This window comes from Salvia miltiorrhiza, chromosome 4 (genome assembly GCF_028751815.1).
Source record: "Salvia miltiorrhiza cultivar Shanhuang (shh) chromosome 4, IMPLAD_Smil_shh, whole genome shotgun sequence".
Lineage (NCBI taxonomy): Eukaryota > Viridiplantae > Streptophyta > Magnoliopsida > Lamiales > Lamiaceae > Salvia > Salvia miltiorrhiza.
In genome coordinates this window covers 35,255,419-35,279,082 of record NC_080390.1, presented here as the reverse complement: position 1 = coordinate 35,279,082, position 23,664 = coordinate 35,255,419, and the positions used below count along the sequence as shown (strand labels likewise).

General features: G+C 36.8%; 3 protein-coding genes across 3 annotated transcripts; 1 reads left to right on the top strand and 2 right to left on the bottom strand.

The window, feature by feature from the left end:
• Positions 1-288: 288 nt before the first annotated feature.
• LOC131021334 (GCN5-related N-acetyltransferase 6, chloroplastic-like) lies at positions 289-1,802 on the bottom strand. Its single transcript, XM_057950488.1, has 8 exons — positions 1,630-1,802; positions 1,422-1,551; positions 1,306-1,358; positions 1,184-1,220; positions 1,042-1,107; positions 859-954; positions 626-779; positions 289-555 (listed from the first exon to the last, which is right to left on the bottom strand). Exons 1-8 carry the CDS (start codon positions 1,734-1,736, stop codon positions 410-412), a joined length of 789 nt encoding a protein of 262 aa, XP_057806471.1. The 5' UTR covers positions 1,737-1,802; the 3' UTR covers positions 289-409.
• Positions 1,803-2,490: 688 nt separating this feature from the next.
• Positions 2,491-8,264, bottom strand: LOC131021333 (subtilisin-like protease SBT2.6). The gene is made up of 12 exons (XM_057950487.1): positions 7,768-8,264; positions 7,514-7,634; positions 7,091-7,329; positions 6,072-6,216; positions 5,573-5,967; positions 5,230-5,325; positions 5,056-5,128; positions 4,463-4,748; positions 3,995-4,320; positions 3,618-3,885; positions 3,254-3,535; positions 2,491-3,177 (listed from the first exon to the last, which is right to left on the bottom strand). Exons 3-12 carry the CDS (start codon positions 7,282-7,284, stop codon positions 2,771-2,773), a joined length of 2,472 nt encoding a protein of 823 aa, XP_057806470.1. The 5' UTR covers positions 7,285-7,329; positions 7,514-7,634; positions 7,768-8,264; the 3' UTR covers positions 2,491-2,770.
• A 13,737-nt stretch (positions 8,265-22,001) lies between these two features.
• Positions 22,002-23,051, top strand: LOC131023356 (uncharacterized). The gene has a single exon (XM_057952897.1). It carries the CDS (start codon positions 22,002-22,004, stop codon positions 23,049-23,051), a length of 1,050 nt encoding a protein of 349 aa, XP_057808880.1.
• The last annotated feature ends 613 nt before the right edge of the window (positions 23,052-23,664 follow it).

Here is a 23,664-nt window from a genome sequence, read left to right as displayed (position 1 = left end):
ATATAAATTTTGAGCAAAATTTGTGTATTAACATGCAATTTTCCCTAAATTTTAATATTATATATAAATTTAAATATATCTCATGATAATTTTTTATTTTTTTTAATTTATATTGCATGATATTTATCATATTATTAATTTAATTTGATTTTGCTATCACATCATGTTTGAGGTGAAATTTAGTACTAACAGACTAACCGATGGCATAATAGCTTTGCGTGATAATCGAATCAAAGAATCAAACCACAACTATACCGAAAAACACTGCCAAAAACATAGAATACAACAATAGCAAGCCATTGAATACAAAAATGAAATTGGGTAGATGAGTAAGAGATGTATATATATGTGGTGAGGAACAAGTTTAATTTCCAAGAAATTTCAATAATAGATTGATGAAAGGCAGGTATTAAACCTCAAAACACATGAGCAACAATGGCATAGCAGAACAGTTTGCGCAGTTTGGTGCTTCAACAGCCTTGAATCCCACCTTCTCATACAATCTCACTGCGCCTTCGTTATCCCCATACACACGTAGAAACACCTTCTTAATACCTGCAATCAACTAATTATTACAACAACAACAACATTAGCTTCTAATTCATGAATAATTTCATATACATACTTTGCTCCTTTGCAGTGGAAATGACATGTTGCAGCATGGTGGTGGCGACCCCCCGTCGTCGCGCAGATCTAGCCACGCATATGTTTAAGATATAGCCGTAGCTGTTGGAGGCGCTTCTGTCAATACTCCCCATACGTTGATGCACAATGATTTCCTACATCAATGCAACACTTTGATTAATTCATGCTCACATTAATTAATTTATTTGAATTTAATTGTGATGATATCTCTACATCTGGAAATGTCTGCCCAGGTGAAAAGAATTTAACGTGAAAGTCCAGTGTTCCAACTACGCGATTCACTATGGTGTCATCTTCTTCCTTCTTCACCTAATTAATATCAGCCAATCCGATTAGCTGAATTAAAAATTTATGAATATAATTGCAATTGTTAGATCGAGAAATCAAGAGATTAACCATTAGAATGCATGTGCAGTTTTTCCCCAGTTGCACATCGCATCTTTGTTTCAACGCGGCGAACTCCTGCATGCACAAATTAACCATTAATTTTTGTGAATAATTATAATTAACATGTGCAACTCCATAATTCTTGCATTACCCTTTCAGCGAATATCCGTTTGAATTTCTCAGCATTTCTGCATTGAGTTGAAGATATATATGTGTCATTGAATCTTGAAATAACAAACAAGAATTGAAATGGAAAAAATGATATGTATACACCTCTCATTCTGTGGGCCCTCCCAGTAGATTTCTGCTCTGAGCCATGCTGCCGCCTACCAGAAAGAATTAAAAAATAGGAGAATAATTGAAAGTAGATTGATGGACGACTTAATTACCCAATATTCTTCATCAAGTTGAGCCTCACGTGGCTCGCATTCCCCAAGATCACACGCCACCGCTGTGATCAACGGATTCTCTTCATCGCTTATAACAGATTTCCCCTTTCCAGCAGAATTCATCATCGCACTGCAAATAAACCAAATTCTTGATGAATGATCAACATGCAAAAATCGAAATCGAATAAATATAGTAGAAATCAGTCACATTCTTCCCCAGGTTGACGTGTTTTTAGTAGGGTTGAGATTTCTTGGAAATGCGCAACTCAACTTGGTTCTTGACAAGTATGGTATGGGTAAAGCAATCGACGACATGAATCCGTAGCTTTTCTTTTTCTGAAGAAGAGAGAGAGAGAGAGTTCTGTGTTTATGTGCTGACGAAAACTTAACCGTCTTTCAGTTTTAACTATTTAAATACTAGAATCTGCTCGCTTGCAACGCCCATTTTTTTTTCACTTCATCGCCGAAATATTATTAATTTTGAGTTCTAATAATAACAATAATAAAATTTTGAGTTCTAATAATAACAATAATAAAACTGCAAAAAACGATGAGTACCTAGATCTTCACATAATTTTTTTCGTTTTTCTATTTTTTCATTACGGGTGGTCTCCTATGAAACGGCGAAATCGGGTTCATTGAAGTAGTGTCATTCTGAACCTGATTTCACGGGAATTTTTGTATTTTTATTATACAAGATAGAGCATATTAGATCATTTTCAATTTATAATCATGAATTTAAACTAGTGCAGCATTACAAAATGAACTAATGATCGAATGCTAAATCAGGAAGCATGCGAGCATCTTAGTTTTTAAATTTAATTGTGTCTAAAGCCAAAACTCTCAAGTTGGAACCCAACTTTTAGTTTAATTAATTAGTTGATTTTGAAGTCTTGCTCAAGTCATGCAATTCGAGACCAAGCTTCTCAAGGAGGTGACGAGGAAGCGCAACATTGGAAGCACAGCGTTCAATGGTGCGGCAGTGGGTCCCTACCACAGAATATTTTGAATAATGATAATAATTTTATTTTCGATTGTGCAAAATGGTAAGAATGGGCAGATTAGCAAGTGATGGAAAAAACGATTAATAGTTGTATTATTATTACAGATCCACTCAAAAATACAGCAGAAAAAGGATATGTTTTGCCTACAAAAGCCCTTGTCCAAAGCAAGGCCACATTCTTACATGGTGATGGATGGCATTCCACCTTAATATACCACTAATGTCAAAACTTATACCAGAGGCCCAGACTACAAGCCTTACCCCCTTTCTACTACTTATCTATACATGACAGAATCTATATGTTTTCAGAGACGAAAAACACCCCAACATCCGACATACCAGCGCCCTATCGGTCATACCCCATGGCCACGACGGGGATCCTCACCTTGTGCCCCCGGCTCCCCTTCAGCAACACCTGCCCGAAGCTGTAGGTCCCCGTGACTGACCTCACTGAGAGCGTGATGGATATAGTCCTCGATGCACCGGATCTCAGGGTCATTGCTGGAGGGCTGGTCTCAATTGCCACTGCTGGGGACATTCTTGCTGCTATAACATACGTCTCCTCCTCGGCCACGTTTGTCACGGTTCTTGTCACCGTCTGAGTTCCCACAAGGTGTGAGATTGCGATTGAGGGTGTGTTCAGATTTGATGGATGGCCGAGGGTGTAGTTGCAGGGGGTGTGCGTGTAGTTCATGATCTCGTGAGCATCGATCCCTGGGGTTGTGCACATGAACCCCAAGTAGTCTTCATATCCTACAACCAAATCAACCAAAGGGTTTACACTTGGGAACAACACTCGAAAGAGGAGGAAGACATTCTTAGTTCCTACCTGCATTGAAAATGAGCCCGGGATCTAGAGCTGCTCGGGGATTGACATGCCCGCTTCCATAATCGAAAGGTGTGGCAGGGACGAGGGATAGGGTCTCGGATCCTGAATATTGTTGGGCTTGAAGAGGCCTATCTGCCCGGTCAAGGGTTGTCGATGTGGTCATCAAGGCCGACTTTATAGCAGCAGGGCTCCAGTGAGGGTACTTCTGCTTCAAAAGAGCAGCTATTCCTGCTATATGAGGAGCAGCCATGCTAGTTCCAGATATCATTGCAAAGCCTTCGCCTGTGTCAACCAACAAGCTACTTTTACGATTTGTTACCTAATTAGGGAAACTATAAGGTGGTATTGCTATGAGAAACTTTACCTAGGTAATTTGACTCATCGGTTCCGTTTTGAGCCCAAGCAGCCCAGATCAGAGAGCCTGGGGCTAGAATATCTGGTTTCAAGAGATCTGCTTCTTGAAAACTGTAGTCTTTTATATTAGGTCCTCGAGCAGAGAACAGAGCTACTTGCGGAGCAGACTTGTGCAGTATGGGCCTCAGACCATCCCCAATGCTTCCTACTGCTTTAAAGCTCTTTACTCGCCCTGTCCAGTCTCTAGATGTGGAGACATTATAGTAGTCTATGAGATCCTGCAAGATACGACCAGCCAACGACAATGCAAATAAATGAGTTCTCACGTGTATCACCTCTTCGACTAATACCATAAAGAATCAAGAAGAAAGGGGAAGTATTAGTTACCGCTGACTTGGCAACGTCTGTGATGAGGATCCCGGGAATGGCAACGGGAACGGGGTCAAATTTTGTTCCTGGAGAAGCATTTTCAACTGCTAAGACAAAGCCAACTGCGCCAAGGCTCTTAGCAGTCTCTGAGACTTTCTTTATCGAAGCAGTGCCAACAACGAAATTGAAAGAATAACCACACAGAAGAATGTTCCCCTTCACCAAGTTTTTGTTTAAGACTTCGGGGCGCTGGCAGTCAGCAGGGCTATATTTGGCTGCAGAGGAATCCAGCAGCACGTCGTTAGCTGCAACCAAGGTGAATGTCCTATTTGATTGCGTAGCAGCTGCAGGAAGAGTCGACACAATAAGTTCCACATCAATTTGACAATAAAAAAAATAAAGAAAGAAAAAGAGCATATGCATTAAGAGACGCATACTTTTGGGCAAAATACAAAAGATTATAGTGGTGGAATGTTTATGACTTACGAGACAAACCAAGTCCAGCCAAAATTTTCCCATTTCCCATGGTGAAATGATTCTTGTATCTTCGATCATCGACTGCAGCAGCTACAGTTGCTATCCAGGGGCTGTAGGATAGCAAGGTTTTGGGGAAAGGACCCCCATTGCCAGCTGCTTGTACAACAAAAACTCCGGCTTTCACAGCTGAAAGAAGGGTGGCGTCGAAAGGGTTTAAGTATGTGGTTTTAGTAGCAGCTGGAGGACTGTTAGGGCCCACCGAAAGGTTCAAAATATCCACACCGTCATGAACAGCCTGTTAGAACGTAAAGCTACTGGTGAATGGCTTGCTCAGAGCAGTAAGTTGTTAAATTCATAAGGAAACAGTCGATGAAATCCAATAAAAGAAGCTAGCGATACATATCTCTATTATTAAGCCTATATATTGGTTTGATACTAAAATTTTAGATAATTTTAAGAGTTGAGCAAATTTATTTGGCCTTTGAGTCACAATGAGAAAGATCTACTTGAAAACCAGGCTCGGTTTCAGAGGAAACAACAATGAATAGCAGTTCCATCATCTTCTTGATATACAGACAGAATTAACAGATATTTGAGTGTACCTGGTCGATGGCAGCAACTACATCGGCAACAAATCCACCGAATAATCTATATAGTGCTTTGTAAACAGCAATTCTACACAAAACATATATATCATTAAATAAAGAGGAATTGTAAACTGAGAACAATCTGCCAAAGGTTTGTGTCACACGGCAACTCAGTAGTAAAGAACCTACCTAGCGCGAGGTGCCATCCCACTTGCTCTTCCAAATTCAAATCCATGCAACCGAACCGGAATCCCATTATTACCAGCGGCAATAGCTGCTGTGTGACTATAAAAGATATTGTTAAATTAAGTTGTAAACTTGCAACATATACGTTGACAAAATACTACATTCCAAAAAATCTTAATATACGGATTATTTAGTTTATAGAAAGCAAAAGAGTTCTTATTTGCACGTGTGTTATTTAGATGACCTGGCTGCAGCCTTTGTAGGGGAAAGAACTACAGATTCAATTTATAATTCTGGTAATAGAACAAAGCTTTTAAGCAAAATATCAAAGTACATTAAAACGAACCTTCCGTGTCCATCCCCATCAAGGGGAGAATCGAAATCAACATCGGGATTAAATGCACCAGCAACTTTAGCCGCTTCTGCAAAATGCTGAGCTCCAACAATCTTCCCGTTACAAAAGTCTTTCTTTGTGTCAGGGTCCACCTCGCATTTACCTCTATACTTCGGAATCGGCCCGTAAGGATCAGTTTTATGTGTTGCGAAACTCGGATGGTGAGGAGTTATTCCTGAATCAATAAAGCCGATCACAATATCCTCTCCAGCTCGGTCAAACCCACCTCCAGTTGGCCACACTCCCGTTGGAAGACCCAAAAACTGTGGAGTGTGGGTCGTGAGTTTCCTCACTTTCCAATCTCTCTCCACAGACTTTACTCCAGGCGCTCGTCTAAGTATTTCTGCCTACTAATATGCTCGGGTATAAGAAATACATGGAAAGGAGTCTGCTGCTGATAGGTTCAATGAAAAAGAAAAAGCAAGGCAAAAGTATAAGAGCAGGATGTCACCTGCTCAGGTGAAATATGAACTGCAAATCCATTTAAAAGATGACGGTAACTATAGAGTTTCTTATAGGTTCCTTCATCAAACAGCATGCCGAGAAGCATATCATGCCTCTTTACTAGATGGCTGGCATATGATACGACCAATTCACTGAAAGACAAAAGAGAACACGAAGGAACACACAATTTTAGTTTTCAGGTTCGTACACTTATTATTTGTGCCCGTTTGTAAATGTAATCAGTCAGAATAAAGCAGGACACCTCAGCGGAAATTAACACACAACTCATTATACCAAATACGCCATTGAGTACCTACGACTCATTGTAGTCTTGAGGAATTAGAATCAGTAAACTATTTGAGTTACAAGAGATCATCCCAAATTCCCAATACTTATTGAAATGAAGAAGAGTTCGAGAACAGTGTGATAAAGTCTTCCTAGAGTTCTTCTGAGTATTAATTGTGAAAGCCTAGTTAAATCACTAAACTAACTAATTTAGTCTCCCGATGTATAAAAGTTTTATTTGGAGTTACAATGATTCATGGTGCTAATTAATACAAGAAAAAAAAAATCACCTTACATTTCCAGCTTAATATTATGGAGGAATCAACGAATAATGAATCACGAATATAGAATGTTTTCAAAACCTAAAAAATTGCATCATAGTGGTAAAGACAAGAGTGACATCACATATAGGAATTATAGAATTGCTTTGTGTATCCGCTCCTTGTTTCTTCCAATAATACTTTTAAATCAGGTATAACTTTACATCAGAAAAAAAGTATGGTGAAACAACTTCAAACAAGTGGACTTCAGAAAACTTAACATAGGTGATAGTGATACAATCTTAAATTATATAACAACCCACAACACTAGCTGTTTATGAATTATTTATGATTTCTACAAGTAAACCACAAATATATTAGTCTCAATATTTCCCCTAAAATCGATAAAGAGAACCACATCCACTAATAATTGGGCCTGTAAATTAGAGATAATTGAGCTAAAAAGATGCATCAGAAGCACCTGGTGACATCAATCTTCTCATCAGAATCAGAATCAGAATCAACTGCAGTGGCTTCGAAGCCATTAACACCACCTCTATAGCTTATCACAGGCTCGCCTTCTATTGTTACAATATATATCTCTGCTTTCCCAAACATCACAACTCCTAATAAAATTAGGATCAAAACACAACCATTCAACTCCACCTTCCTCATTTTGGCCAAATTTCTCCCAACTCCACAAATCTTTGCAGATCGAATCTGTTCGTACACACAAAATCAATAAACACAGAGAACAATGCAATTTTAAAACCATTGCCAAAATAAAAGAATCAAGAAAATAAGCTGCACAAAATCTTTCTCCTCCAAATAAAAGCTGAACTCCTTCCCAGAAAATCTTACACACACACATAAATTAAAATTTTAGGAAAAGACAAAAAGTTACCAGTCAGATGAATAAATAAGCAATGAATGATCCGAAATGCAACTTGAAGTTGAGCTATAATTTTTCTTGCTCCTTTACTCTGTGTAATTTCACTCACATTTTCTACATGTGAATAATTTACCTGCACCATTTATAAAAACATGTATGAAGAAAGCGGTGGCATCAAGCAAAGAATCAGCAGAAAAACAATAAGAAAACCAAATAAAAATCCGTCAAAACAGAAAAAGGGATGAAAAGCAAAGATCTTTACTCACATTGATCCAAGAAAAGAATAACAGCCAAAAATGCTAGTTTTAGTCCACTTTTTCACAAGGAGGAAACGTGAAGCAAATGCAGGCCATGAATGATGAACATGTATATTTGGGTGGAACGCAAGCAGAAGCAAGGCAATCCAACTGGGAGTATAGTCTGTTTTTCCCTTGTTGATGTTTGGTGGATTAAATTTTGATGGTGGGTGGGTGTGAAGCTGTGAAAATGTGAAAAAGGAAGTATGTGGAGTGAGAGTGAAGTGGAGGTAGTTAGGGTTCTAGTGATTGAGTGAAATATATTTAATGGGGAAATGGAGAACAAAGGACGAGTCTTGATGATTCCATTAAACTATTGCTACCAGCTCACTCTGCTGCTGGATTTTGCACCACCCTCTCTCTCTCTCTCTCTCTCTCTCTCTCTATCTTTTGTTTTTCACTTTCATAGGTGTCACAGGAATAACATTTTCCGTTCATCTTGTCACCTCAAAAGTAAAGGCCCTTAATTCACATTCCAAATTCGCTGCATTTTAATTCTCAAAATAAGATCACTCTTATTCTTTTAACTAGAATCCAAGTTACATTATTAATCTTTTGTATTATTTTATTATTGTTATAGAATAAAGTATTATTGTAATATATACAATTACAAATAAGTATTACTGTACACATTAAAAATGCATTTATAACAAAATAATCATTATTATTTATTTCATTTAAAAATCAATCATGATCATTCATTTAGTCAAAATCTATGAACCAATTTAATCTCCAGCTCATAGAATAAAAATGGTTCATTACCAAAATTCATATCTACCTAAATACATGGATGATTTCATGCGTGTGATTAGGGCCGTCGATCAGTTCGGGTTCGGTTATCCGTACCCGAATTTTCAGTTACCCGAACCCGAAATTGCCATATTTCACTAACAGTTTCGAATTGTTTTAGGTACGGTCCCGAATTTTCAGTTACCCGAACCCGAAATTGCCATATTTCACTAACAGTTTCGAATTGTTTTAGGTGTTCGGTAACCCAATAACCGCTTCGGTTGCCCGATTCGGTTATTTGGGTATTCGAGATACCCATTTAAAAAATTAAAATTCAAATAATTTGCTAGATAGAGGATTTGAACCCTAATCTCCATAAAATACACAAAGCAACTTATCCACCAAACTAAATCTCATTCTTATACTTTAAATATATCATAATTTTATTTTACCTAAGAATCGATTTCTTTAAAAAAACAAATTAATGAATTAATAATTAAAATGTATATAATATATATATTAAATAATTTTTGGTTATTTCGGTTAACCCGTTTTGGTTATTGGGTTAACCGATACCCGAAATTTTTCTAAAAATGATACCCGAAATCGAACCGATAATCGAAAAATTCGGTTATTGGATACCCAAACCCGAAAATTTCGATTCGGTTAACGGATTATCCAAAACTCGATAACCAATTAGACAGCCCTACGTGTGACATATATAAACACTACTTGATACTTGGTGTCTAACAAATTATAGTAATTTTGTTATATAATCTAGTTTGTAGCTACAAAAGAAATTGATAAATAATATTGGAAAGTTGACATAGAGTACCAAATTAATACGGCACTCTACACAAGATCCTCCATTGTATATTTTAATTTACTTTTATGCCAAAATCACTAAACATACACTTTAAATTTGCAATGTACTTATACAAACTAAAGATCATGTTGTCACATATTAATACGAACTGTCTCATTAAGTGTTGTCTATTTGTGCAAATACGTTACGTCCTTTTTCTTTTCGTTTTGTGAAATACTGGTCCACCCTATATATAGTAGTACTTCGGAAATATAATGTATTTAGTTCAATATTATTGTATAATTATGTCAATATATAATCTAACTACTTATATTTTTTGGGGCAAATTTTATATTTCTCCCAACATTTGATTAAGTTATGTTTAATTATTATTTCATATAAAATCAATTTCGATAATATTTATAAGAGCATCCGCATTGGGACCTCCTTGATAGCCTCCTTGATAGCCTACTTGATAGTGTTTGTGTTATTGAGTAGGTAGTGCTGCATTGGGGTTCCTTGATAGCCAGGGCCGGCCCTTATGTTTATTTGGTGGGGCAATTGGGGGCCCCAAAATTTAGGCCCACTTATTATACCCTACCATAAAAAAAAAAAAAAAAATTATTTACCTACTTTCTAAAGCGGGGCCGACAGCAGCACCCCACCATAAAAAAAAAAAAAAAAAATTTACTTACCTAATTCTAAAGAACAGAGGCCCACAGTCTCACGGCTCTCTCTCTCTTTCGTCTCTCACGCTTTCTCATCAACAACTTTCGTCTCTCTCTCAACGGCTCTCTCACGCTTTCTCTCTCTCAGAACTTTCGTCTCTCTGCTCTCAGTCTCACGGCTCTCTCTCTCTCTTTCCATCTCTCAACTCTCTCCTCCATCTCTCACTCTCATTCTCTCAACTCAATTGTATTGAACTGCATCTACTGTGTTCTGCCGCTGCCGCTGCGACGCTGCCAGCGCCGGGAGTTCTGTTCTTCACCTCAAGTGGTCGCCGGTTGCCGGTTCAGTTCTACAGCAGAAATTAGCCGGTGTGTTGTTCCAATTTTAAATTTAATTGCTTTGAGGTTTATGGTATTTTTGGTGGATTTGTGTTTGATTGTGAAATTGTGATTAGAATTTATTTGTTATAATGGATATTGCTAATTGTTATTATGTTGCCTAGAAAATATGCATCGGGTAGTCAAAAAAGAAATAAAAGAAAGCGAATTGATGAGGTGATTAAAACCCACAAAGGAGCCATTAGTTCTAGTTCTTCGGTGAAAGAAGTTGATGTGATTGAAAATGAAGAGGTTGATGTTACTATTGAGAATGAAAATGATAATGATAATGATAATGGAAATGAGAATGAGAATGAGAATGAGAATGAGAATGAGAATGAGAATGAAATTGAGATTGAGATTGAGAATGAGAATTGATTATGTTACTATTTGTTTCCTCATAAGATGTTATCTTTATGGGATATTGATAAATTGCATAAGTGTTGTGTTAAGCTTCAAGATGCCCTGAAACATAATGATAAATTTGACATTGATGCTGAAGATTTATATTCTGAATTGCAAGTGCTACAAATGTGTTTACCATCTGAAACAAAATCGCTTGGTGAGGTTCTTGAATTTGTTAAAGTTTCAGATTGCTTTCCAAATGTTTCTATTGCATATAGAATATTATTGAGTATACCAGTTACTGTAGCTTCAGCAGAAAGAAGTTTTTCAAAATTAAAATTGATAAAATCATATTTGCGTTCTACTATGTCTCAAGAAAGGTTGAATGGATTAGCGGTTTTATGCATTGAACATGAGGTATTAGAAAAGCTTGATCTTGAAGAAATTATTGATGATTTTGCGTCTCAAAATGCTAGAAGATCTAAGTTATTTTTATAATTATTTTATCATTGTTTCCTAGTTTATTGCACTTTATGGTCAATGTTGCAGGTTTACAGCTATATGTCAAATTTGCTACAACTTCTCGAAGCTTCTTCTATTAGGGGCCCCTTTTTTTCCTTTTCGCCTAGGGCCCCCGAAATGTCAGGGCCGGCCCTGTTGATAGCCTACTTGATAATATTAGTTTTGATTTTATGTTTTTCATTTAAATTTTATTGCATAATTTAAATTGCATATTTAAATACTGGATTAAACATAAAATTTAAAATTACTTAAAACATAAAAAAAATACATAAAAATTTAAAAACACCAAAAAAAAAACATAAAAATTTAAAAAACCTAAAACATCATTAAAATCACATAATTAAAAGCCTAGGATAGACCACGACGCCTGAGCACGTCGGCGACCATGGACGCGTGCAATGCACGTTGTGCGTCCGTCATGTGCGTCGTATCCGTGTTCAGGAGCTGCATATCGAGCTCCCTCTCCCGGATATCGTTCCTCCGCTGGTACTGGGCGGTGAATGCCCTCATCTGCGCGTCGTTCCTATCCAACCTCTCCACAATTTCTGGTGGAGGATCCGAGCTCGTATGCGACGCTGCTGCCTTCCCTTTCCCTTTCGCCGCCGCCTTGTTGCCAATGGGCCGGGCAGAAGAGATCTCCTCGCCCGACGCCGAGGTGGTGAAGCCGCCCTCCTCCGTAGTCTTTGTCCTCTTGGAGGCATGCACGTCTCCAAGGAGGTACATCGACTTGAACTTGGGATTGTTCCGGAGAACTCTCCACGCGTTCCAGAAATTGAAGGAGGCCCTGTGTGGGCTTCGAGCCTTGAAGATGGTTTGGGCCTTTTCACGAATCATATCATCCGAATGACCGGACGGCCAATTGTTGCGCGTCTCCACCCAAACAGCTTCCCAGAGACGCACATCCGCGCTCACCCGGGACCAGTGGCCTTGAAGTTGCTTGATGCCGAGGTCGACGCCGAGGATGGGGTTCACACGTTCGCGGATCCGGCCCCAATATGACTCTCCCTTCTGATCCGTCCCACGGATCGAGTCGTTGGTCTCCTTCGCCCAAATTTGGACGATGAGATCCGTATGCTCTGGAAGGTAAGTATGACGGTAAACTTTTTGTTTGTCGTGCTTCATTTTGGTGGCCTTTTCCTTCCTCCGGCCGCCTTTCTTTGGTGGGAGACACTCTGCTGAGCACTGACTTGTTCCTCCTCGGGCGGGCTCTCCTCCAAGTTGATTCCTCCCATATCGGGATGATAATCGGAGGAGAGATCGGGGCACCAATTTGGATCGTAGAAAGGGTTGTGTGGATCCATGACGGAGAAAATTGTAGGAGGAGAAGAGGTGTGAAGAGAAGAAGGAAGAAGGAGAAGAGGTGTGAAGAGAAGAAGGAAGAAGGTGGGGATGTTTTAAAGAAGAGAAGAAGGAGAGAAAAAAAAAAGAAAAAAAAAATTAAAACGGTCGGTCAAAGGTGCGGAAACCGAGGAACTGCAGTCAAAATTCGAATATAATTCGAATTTTCGAATTGTTCCTTTTTTTTTTTAAATTGGGCGCGTGCATTGCACGCGCCATCTCCTCCACCCATTCGAGGATACTCGATAACTCGAGGAGTCCTCGAGGAGCTCCACGCTGCATCGCCCTCCTCGACGCACTCCCTCTCCTCGAGGAGCTCCTCGAGTACCCGCAATGCGGGTGCTCTAATGAATTATGAAGCATTGTAAATCTCATAACCTCTATGCTTTGCGGCGTTGTACGTCGGTAGAGAAAGCCAAATTAAAGTGTCATGGAGAAAATTCACATTGTATTTAATTTTGTGTATTCGAGTTCAGTAATACTATATAATTTACGACACGACAGATATCTTGTCTTCTATTAACTGATATTGACTTATGATCTTCTCATGCATGTTCTATTTTCATTTCAATATATCTACACAAAATATTTATTCATTATTGTACCTTTAATTAATAGTAACTATAAATATATACATATAGGGAGTGGTCGAATAAGTTTTTTCCTCCTAAATTAAAAATTATATTTTTAACAAATAGATTAAAGATGGTGTTTCTTCAATTTCTTTCCACTTTATTTACCTATAATAAACTAATAAAATTTAAACTACACATATGTTTTAAAAAAATAATCCTCTAAATATATGGACATCGAAAACTAATTTAAATAACATAATTTTTTAAAAATATAAAAATATTAGCAATTAAATACAAATTATGTGAAACTAGACATTATATGAAATATGTTTAAAATGTATATATATATATATATATATATATATATATATATATATATTTGTCTTTAATTTAATTAAAAATGATTATATTATTTATTTTCGTACTAGCCTCATATAGCAATGCTCGCTAATTACCTGAACTAAGGAGATTATATATTTAATATAAATACCTAGACCCGTCAGGAATTAATATTTATTTGTCTCAAACATCATTAAAAGTTACTAAAACAAATATTTTAAAAATAAATTCAAAGTATAAATTTACAATTATACTAGTATCTATGCATCCATATTATATACATAAAGTAATTTAAAATTAAAGATGTCGTGTATTTATTTACATATAAAAATATTTTCATGCCATCTCCTTAATGGACCCTTCTAGAATTTAGAGAACCCACAGCGGAGGCGCGGAGGCCGGCCCGGGCCTGGCGCCCCCCATGCCGCGCCACCCTCTTCCGTGCTCGGCGTAGAGACTATTTTGATGGGGCGTGTTCCCCAATAAATAAAAAATAAAAAAAAAATCGGCATTTAAACTAAATTAAAAAAAATAAAAAATCAAATTTGAAACGATCATATTTCAGAAATTATGGCAGGGATCTTGCCCTTTTTTTTCTTCTACCTATTTTCAATTTCAATCAATGTAGGATTAATTTTAAACTTAAATGAAATTTATGTTATTAATTATAGTGTTTAGAATTAATTGAAAACAAATATTAAAATTAAAACAAAAGTATAAGAGCCAAGGGGGTTGGCTCAGAATTGGATGGTGGGGGGCCCGGGGGGCACTTTTAAGAGCCAAGGTTGGCTCACCACTGCGGATACTCTTATATATACTCATACCATACCCGAAAGTGACTTTACTATTTTTCTCTTCTTAAATGCGTATAGTGATACTCTTGGTTATCTGAACTTGTTTAAATTTATAATTTTAAGTTGTTTCAATACTCGTGTGCCCTACCAATCTTGTATAGTAGTATCCGCCAATATCCACAATTAAAGAGGACATATATTTAAGGGTTAAGTATCAATTTCTCTCCAACGTTGACCCCCCTATCGCGTTCAACACCCCAACGACAAGATTGACCTTGTTCGCTATCCTAACGTACCTAAAGTTGAGAAATTCCCCCCGCGTTTAACGGCCACTTAACTCCGTTCGAAAAAATGTTTTTTTTTTCAATTTCTCGGCTTCCCATACGGATCCTCAATTTCTCACTCGCCACATGCGAATCCTCAATTTCTGCAACTCTCCCTGCTCTAAACAACACTTTTTCAACACTATTCTTCCAAATCTCAAAAACTCCCTCTGACTCTCTCTTAAACACTTTCTCCCTCTAATCGGCAACATCATCTTCCCTCTCAACTGCTGCATGCCCGTTTCTCGCTGTGTCTCCGGTGAAGGCATCGTCTCCCTCACAGTCTCCATCTTCAACGCCGACTTCTTCCTCCTCACCGAAACCATCCCAAGGATGCCAATGTTTTCTACAATGTCATCCCTGAGATGCCTCTCGCTGTATACTCATCAGATTCAATCACCTTCCGATCATCGCCCTCCAAATCACCTTGTTCCCCAACCAGGGCATCTACATCAGCGTCGCCAACCACCACGCCACCATCGCCGATGGTGCCGCCATAATCTGCTTCCTCCAAACATGGGCCTCGATCAACAAATTTCACGAAAACAAGCATCTGCTAGCCCTGGGCCAGAAAGCCCTGCCCGTCTACGACATAAGCATCATTAAAGGCTCCGGCAGGCTAACTCCACGAATATGGGAGATGGTGAATAATTCAAAGCCGATGGTGACTTCAATCGTTTTTTCACTTATTGAAAGAATGCATTCAATTGTGAACAAAAATAGTGTTTTTTTAATGTTGTCAATTGTGAAAAATTGGAAAAAAAATTAACAAAGTTAACTATTCCATTCGCCCAAAAAAATGTGATATTATAAACGAGATAAATTTTACTCCTGAATGAAATAAAAATTTGAAAAAAATATGAATGAAATAAAAATTTCACTTTAAATATGAGTGGAATTATGTAGGATCTACTATAAATAAAAATAACAACCTTTTTATAAATAAATTAAAAAAAGAATTATGATAAAATTTCCGCGAACAAAAATAGTACATGGTCGTTTTCTCCTGAATAACACTTATTTTGACTCTCGACACGCTCCCGTATCACATCATCACCCGAAAACGCACATCTCTCAAAATAATCCCTAAAATAATTGGCAACATAATCAAACATAGTGTTTTTTAATGCTGTCAATCACACTCCCCCATCTACAATTAATATTTTAATCCTGCACTTTTCTTATCATTGTGTGTTGTGTGTATGGCATAAAATCATCAAATGCATTACAAATTACTACTTACTATTAATTTGTTTGCACTCGAACTTAATACTTTAGTAATATGTGCATACTATACAGTAACTTAGAAATTAGAATTCAAACTCATATCATTTCAGTTTACACTATAACTCTAGTGAAGTAGTATCTAATTAATAATTTTGAAAATCGAACTATTTTGAAATGAAAATCTTTCACATGAGCTTCATTAAATCCTACATGGAAAACAATGATGTTGACCTAGTTGATAGCCATGGAACATAAAGCCAACAAGAAACGCGTTTTGGTTAATTAGTGATTTTTTGGTATATAAAAAGATGAACAATCATTTTAATTGATAGCTTTAATTATGGTGGTCAAGTTTTTGTTATCATAATATTATAGTCATCGAGATTAGGTTCATAGTGGCATTATGTCCAAATAAATAATACTATATTTTTATTAGACAAAAATAGTATATATACAAAGCTATGCTATTACACTTTATATGTAGGCCATCTAATGTGGTCAAAGATATTTAATACTAGTAATTAACCAGATGCAATTCCTAGTATGTAGTAACAAAGTAGATGTAATGGGTTCATAGGATACCATAATTATTTTATCATCTTTGATGATCACATAGAATTATAAACTACAGAGTATGTCAGATTAAATATCCGAAATAATACTTTTAAAATAGTAGATAATATCATTGGTAAAGCATTGTGTTTAATATTCAAACTATTCCCTTTTCCTTTAGAAATATAATATTTTCTTAAAATAATATTTTTTTTATGTACAAAATTAAGTTATTTTTGTTTAAAACATATCACATAAATAAGAGTGGACAAATCGCGCATAATTATATGTATAACCATATAATAAGATCTATTTAATAGAGTAGTATTCTAGTATTTTGTTGGGTACGATTGCACCGTTGCTTTATTTGTAATTGTATAGGTTAAAATTTGTTAAATAAAATAAGTATTAATATGGGTCAGGTACGTACGTTGGGACAGACCTGCAAATATAAGAACAAATTATTATAATATCAGAACAACAAATGGCAACATAGAGTGACCGTTGCTCTCATTTATTATCCCACAAATTTTAAACAAAAAGGAGTTTTCATGCATATTAAGTATTTATTTATTTATTAACAATTAACGTACGCCCTCGAATAATTGAGCTAATTTAATTTTGTGTTCGAATATTTCAATACAATAACATCTGTAGCCGTTGATATATATGAAACAGACGTGCTAGAAACTCGAGTAGCTTTAGAAAAAATAAAATTTCGCAATTTACTGAGCTCATCATAATTCAAATCAAACCAAATTTGAATAAAGGCTGGCGTCTGCCCAATAATAATAATAATAATAATAATAATAATAATAATAATAATAATAATAATAATAAGCATTTTAAGCACAAAACTATTTTCACACTATTGATTATATCATGAATTATTAATTTGGGTTAATAATGTTTTATGTCCTGAACTTTCAGCGTTTTCTACAAAATGTCATGAACTTTTATTTTCTCCTAATAAACCCTTAACTTTCAATTTTTTTTCCATAAAATGCCCCACTATATAAAATTCGGTGACAAAAAGATGAATTATCTCACCGAAAGAAATATTTTGGGCCATTGTTGGAAAACCATACTGAGAACTACCATTGTTGGAAAACGGTGAAAGTTCAGGATGTTTTTATCATCTTTTCGTCATCGCATTTTGTATAGCGGAATATTTTATGAAAAAAATTGTATATTCAGGATTTTTTAGAAAAAAATAAAAATTCAGAATATTTTATGAAAAACGTTGAAGTTCGGGACATAAAACACTATTAACGCTATTAATTTTGTATCAGTTGTATTGCCTATTCATTTCGGCTCTAAAAAGTGAACTTGGCTTGTTGGATAACACAATACATTTAAAACTATTATTTAAAACTTACATGGCACAAACAAATTCAATGTGAACTTTTTTTTAATTAGTAAAACATAAAATGACATTGATTTATATATATATATATATATATATATATATATATATATATAGGGGCGCGCTCCAGTGAGACCCCCTATTTTTCGTGTAACATGAGTACAATGAATAAGACATATAATACTAATGAACAAGACGTATATCTAACGAACAAGATGTATATACTGATGAAAAACAAAATTTAAAAAATTGGTAATGAATAAGACATATATACTGATGAACAAGACAATATATACTGACGAACAATGCAGTATATACTGATGAATAACAAAATTTAAAATATTCTGCTCCCTCCAGGATTCGAACCCTGCAAAAAAAATCACCCTCCAGATACAATATCAGCCATAGGATTGATGAAATAAACGCACCAGATCGTGCCCTAGATCTCACTAAAATTAAGGGGTCTCATTGGAGCGGCTCCCTATATGTATATAGGGGAGGGCTAGAATAAAAACACTCTTAAGTGTATAAAATATAAATGATTTTCAGCCCTTAGATCATCAAGATCTACGGTTGATTCGTAAACATTTTGGATGAATTCGCGGTCCTGGGTTCGAATCCCAAAGGTAGCAAAAATTTATTTTTCACAATTCGTAACCATGTTGGATAAAATTCGTACATTAAAAAACGTTTATATTTATATTTTAAGAAGTGTTTTTATTGTAGCCCTCCCCTATAAGGGCTGAAAATCATTTATATTTTATACACTTAAGAGTGTTTTTATTCTAGCCCTCCCCTATATATATATATATATATATATATATATATATATATATATATCTAGGGTTAGGTTCCATGGAGAAATTATATATTTTGCGAAATTTAGAATCGTCGAATAGATCAATAATTTTGATGAACAAATATTTTAATTTGGGATTTGAATCCTAGAGTGACTAGATTTTCAACATATTAAAAAAATGCGTCTGTTCATCAAAATTATTGACTTATTCATCAAAATTATTGTTATGTTCATGTTTCGCAAATTCGCAAAATATATATAGAAATGAATAAATTTTGAATAAATATAGATCGTAGGATCAATCAATATAATTAATGACCGAGATGTCTTCTCAATTCCCTAAATATTTGTATTTCTCTATGGATCTTTTCCCTATATATATATAGGAAAATGTTCAATTAATGGAGAAATGTAAATGTTTTTAGAAATGAGAAACAATCTCATCCACTCAATTAACATAATCTAACAGTATATGATCAATCATAAATCTAGTGTCCAAACTTTGATGAACATGTCAATAATTTTGATGAACGGATATATTTGTGATTTCAGAGTTAAAAGATGGACATAGAATATAATAGAAACATAATTAATAATTTATGATTTGAAAAAATATTTTTGATAGCGTGAAAATGGTTTTGGATTGAAAGCGTTATTTATCCTAATAATAAAACAATAATAATAAGGTTTGGTTTTAAAAACACCTCCAAACATTCGCATTTCGGAATTCGGGGTCTAATCAGGAGAAGTAAAAATATATTATACTGTTTTAAAATAAAAATAAAAAATAAAGCTATATTTCATGTATACGTATGCGATACAAATTGAAAGAATGCATTAAATCGTGGACCCTTTATCATAACTTCTTCATTTATTAATGGAAACTTTAGTCTGGAAAATTAGATTAAACTTCATTTTCAATTTTTTTTGATATAATATATGGTGTTATTGGATTTCAAAGATAAAGAGAAATTAATTTTGTCGCAAACGGTCACTTTTATCTACATGTGAAGGATGCTCCCACCAGAATTGTCGTATTCTTGTACATTACATGTGAGATTGTATGACCAAACTTTGTGGCACATGCTCGTTTCAATATTCCAAACACAACCCTATCATAATAACATTTCATTTTGTTTACAACTATAATAATTATACGTTTTTATTAACTCTTACATCCATATATACGCTTGTACATAAAATTACCATTTTAATTAGTGAGGTGGATAATATAGAAATTGCGTTAGATTATGGTGAAAACCAATCTTATTTTGTTAATACCTAATAGTAAACACAACATTATTATACACATATAAAAATTATTAATGGATATTGTTGAGAAAATTTTATATTTTTATTAATGCTAAAATTCAACGAATGCAATAACTCAATGATGATCAAAACACAACTGAAGGATTAGAAAGCTCCCTGCTGAAATGCAGTATGCCGAAGAAGTTATAAGTTGCTACGACTCAACGGAAGATTCAACATGAAGTTAAGGTCCTGCTGAGGAGAAGTTCCACACTGATGAAAGAATCCCAGTTATGAAGGATAAGCAAACAGGCAAGCTAATCAGATTTGTGCCAGACCACCAACATGAAAACTTTGCTGCACTGAAATGTAAACTGATCGAAGCATCAGTCAGCTCAAGCTGACCTACTGAAGGACACAAAGCTGGCACGTGCTCAGACTTATGTATTCCATGTCAACTCTGAAGTCAACAAGCTTAAAGCAAAGTCATCCTAGAAAGCGTATCAAGTCTTTTTGACATTTAATGCTAGAGAGTTCGCATTAAATGTAATTCTTGCTTTTCAGAAAAATATAAAAGGATGTCTGCCGAAAATCAACGTCAATGTACAGATGTGCAGATCTAGCTATCACAGTCATTCCTTGATATAACGGGAAGATTTCAAAGGACAACGAATCAAATTTTCAAGAAAGCTCTCTCCAACAGTTCTATTCGAATTCTTGTCTATATATACAACGGAAGCTCAAGATATATGTGGTTGGTGAAAATCTTCGGCATTGTTGTGTTTCTATTTCTCTAACCCTTTGTGGTTTAACCTTCGAAAATAGCAAATTGCCCTTATAGAAACTTGTTCTTCATTGCAAAATTCCAAGTTCAAACTTGTGAATACATTAGAAGTTCCTAGACTAGGCGTTCTTCATTGTAAATATCCTGCCTATATCTGAGCACACTGAAACCTTTTAACTTTTTTTTTTTTATAACAGTGTGTTCACTTAGTTGGAGAAACTCTCATCTGGAACTCTCACTCATTGTAGAAGATAAGTAAAGAAGTATGGAGAAGTCCACAAGTAAACTTCAAGTGAGATGTCTGGAAGTTGGCGAAGTAACGAGTGCTACCAAAAAATAGCATACGGTGACAATCCATGTAAATTGTCAGTACAGTATTGCAACTGTGTAAATTGCTCAACGGTCATGGCCGTGTAACCTATGTGATTAGTCTAAGATGAACTGACTGGTTAACCTTACTTGCAGTTATAAAACAAGGAATCCTGAGGTGAACTGGATTCCCTAGAAGGAGTTATTTAAAAATAAAATAAAAAATAAAATAAGCACCCAAGGGGTGAGGGGTTAGGCAGACCCCTAACCTGTGAATAAAACATCACCCAGTAGTTCATACGCGACGCTGCCCAAAAGTGACAGCGCCAAGCTGAAACCACAAGGGAAATGTCATGGCCCGACCTAAGCTAGTAAATAGTTAAGTCGGGGAAAAGTGTGACTGGGGACAAGAGTAAGAAAATGAAAAAAGAAAACAGATTTCAATAATAATCATTAACCTGCTTAAACAATAATTTACTATAATGTCTGGTAATCATAAGCAATTATTTCTAAAAACATACAAGTAGGCAACTTACAATAACACTGCGATAATTTCTAAGTGTCAAGTGACATAATTCTCTAAGCTATTGGTTTGAAATCTTTGCAACACGTCAATAAAGTAAAATACACTAAGTGTTGCAGCGGAATAACTTAAGTGGATTATATGTATGAAGACATGAAATCCTGAGCCTAATTTAGTACTTATACTTCAAAAGCTCTGCTCTACTCGCATCCGCCTTCATCACAACTTAAACTGCATATTTAGAAAACATATGCAGGGCTGAGTACTTCCTTCATCAGGGTTTTGACAGCAGCAGGGCGATACTACCTTCATCAGCGGGCAGTTCTCGGTTGCCGTTCGCGGATTCCGTCATTACCTCTTTTTCGCGGGATCAATCCTCTTCCTGCAGTGACGCTGATCAGTCCGATGTTCTTCGATCGGGACAGCCGGAGCAGCAACGTTTGCTTTTGGAGTTAGGCCGGGGGGAGATGTTCCATCCGGTACTCCTCCCGTGAAGTCTTTTGCCGAGTCTCTTAGGCAATCTTCGGGACGTCCCGCAGACGTCCCGGCTCATGATTTTGCGGTGCTGAAACCCACAATGATCGACGACAGGCCGTGCCTTTCTATTTCCTCGGCTTTCCGTCAACGGCAAATCAAATCCTTTCAACATGCTATTCATGGGAGGGTTTTCCTTCGCAAAGGCGATACGCCGAGATTTGCGGCTGATCTTTTTGTTGAGCTCTCTATCCTCTGGAAAACGTCGTCTCCATGGCAGGTCATCCCTCTAGGCAAGGGATATTTCACTTTGAAGTTCTCGTCATCTGAGGATTATGCTTTGGCTTTTGCAAAATCCGCTTGGCGTCTTCGTGTGGGGATCCTTTTTCTTCAGGCATGGACTCCCAACTTCAATCCGAACAAGATTGTTTCTTCTACTGCTCAGGTTTGGGTCCGTATCTTTAATCTCCCGCATGAGTTTTGGCATCCTGAAGTTCTCTCTGGTATAGCTAGGCATGTTGGCACTCCTATTCTCGTTGATGGCATGTCTGCTCGGGCTTCAGTTGGTTATTTTGCTAGGGTGTTAGTTGAGATGAATGTGGCCCTGGAAATTCCTGAGTTTATTGATGTTAAATGTGATGATGATATTTATGAAATTGAGTTTGGATATGAGAATTCGCCATACTTCTGTAGTCTTTGTTCTGCGATTGGCCATGCCACTGATGACTGCAGGAAATCGGGCATTGAGCCTGCCTCTCCGACTAAACAGAAAGTACAGGATATTAGTTTGCGGGGCAGGAAGCATAGAAATAGATCTCGACACTGGAAGAAAATTAGGAGCCATTCTCGACAGCACGCGGCGCCTTGTGCTGCTAAGCTGGATAATCATGAGGAGTCTTCGCCCAGATGTGATGTTACTGTTGGGAAGACTTCTGTGGAAAACAGAAATCGGTTTGAGGTGCTGGAGGGTATGGAGTTAGAGAATGAAGACAATATGGAGTCCTTAATGAAACCGGTTCAGAATAGGCCCTTGGAAGCTGTCGCTCAAACCTGCAAGGAGGACACGGTTGTTTTGGAGGATTCTGACAGATCCGTGGATGAGGAGATCATTGCTGACGATCGCGAGGCCGCTAGCTCGGTAAAGCGACCATAGAGGGAGGACACGGCCGGGTCGGAGGGGTCTACACTGCAGGACGTTGCGAAGTTTGGGCAGCATAAGGAGGTCATAATACAGTCGGCCGTAGTTCCGTCCATGGACATGGTAGATGTTTCTACATCTCGGGTGGTCATTGAGCCTACACATTCTATTCAGGAGGAGTTGGCTAGTCGTATTAGCAAATTAGAGGAGCAGGTCAGTCAGGGGATGCAAATGCTCGTTGACAACCCTAAGCGTCGACCGGGTCGACCTAAAAAGGGTATGGAACGTACGCAAGATCCGCCGAATCCGATTGACAGTTTCAAAAATCGGCTCAGGAATAAGGGCGCCGTTCTTGACACTCCGTTGCCAGTGGAGTTCTTGAATAAAGTGCCAAATGCTCAGTCTGGAGGAGCGCTTGTTCATTCTTCTTCTTCAGACGCAGCTCGAGCTATGTCAGCTGTAGTTTCTAAGAGATGGGGAGATATGTTGGACGACGATGACTCGTTCTACGAGGACGATCAATTCTTCTCTTAGTGTTGTTTTGGTTTTTTCGTTGCTTTGTCGTTTTCTTTCGTTTGAGCTCTCTTTTTGGAGGCTCGGCCCTTAGTCTGCGCTTGTGCTTTCAAGG

Bases quoted from the DNA above. Each gene is read 5' to 3' on its own strand.
- LOC131021334 (XM_057950488.1), bottom strand. From the start codon at position 1,736: ATGTCGTCGATTGCTTTACCCATACCATACTTGTCAAGAACCAAGTTG. The intron at 1,221-1,305 runs GTGTATACATAT...AACTCAATGCAG, and splicing joins GAGGGCCCACAGAATGAGAG to AAATGCTGAGAAATTCAAAC. The intron at 955-1,041 runs GTTAATCTCTTG...GATATTAATTAG, and splicing joins ACTGCACATGCATTCTAATG to GTGAAGAAGGAAGAAGATGA.
- LOC131021333 (XM_057950487.1), bottom strand. From the start codon at position 7,284: ATGAGGAAGGTGGAGTTGAATGGTTGTGTTTTGATCCTAATTTTATTA. The intron at 4,749-5,055 runs GTACACTCAAAT...ACGTTCTAACAG, and splicing joins TAGTTGCTGCCATCGACCAG to GCTGTTCATGACGGTGTGGA. The intron at 3,178-3,253 runs GTAGGAACTAAG...ATTTGGTTGTAG, and splicing joins CGGGCTCATTTTCAATGCAG to GATATGAAGACTACTTGGGG.
- LOC131023356 (XM_057952897.1), top strand. From the start codon at position 22,002: ATGATCGACGACAGGCCGTGCCTTTCTATTTCCTCGGCTTTCCGTCAA.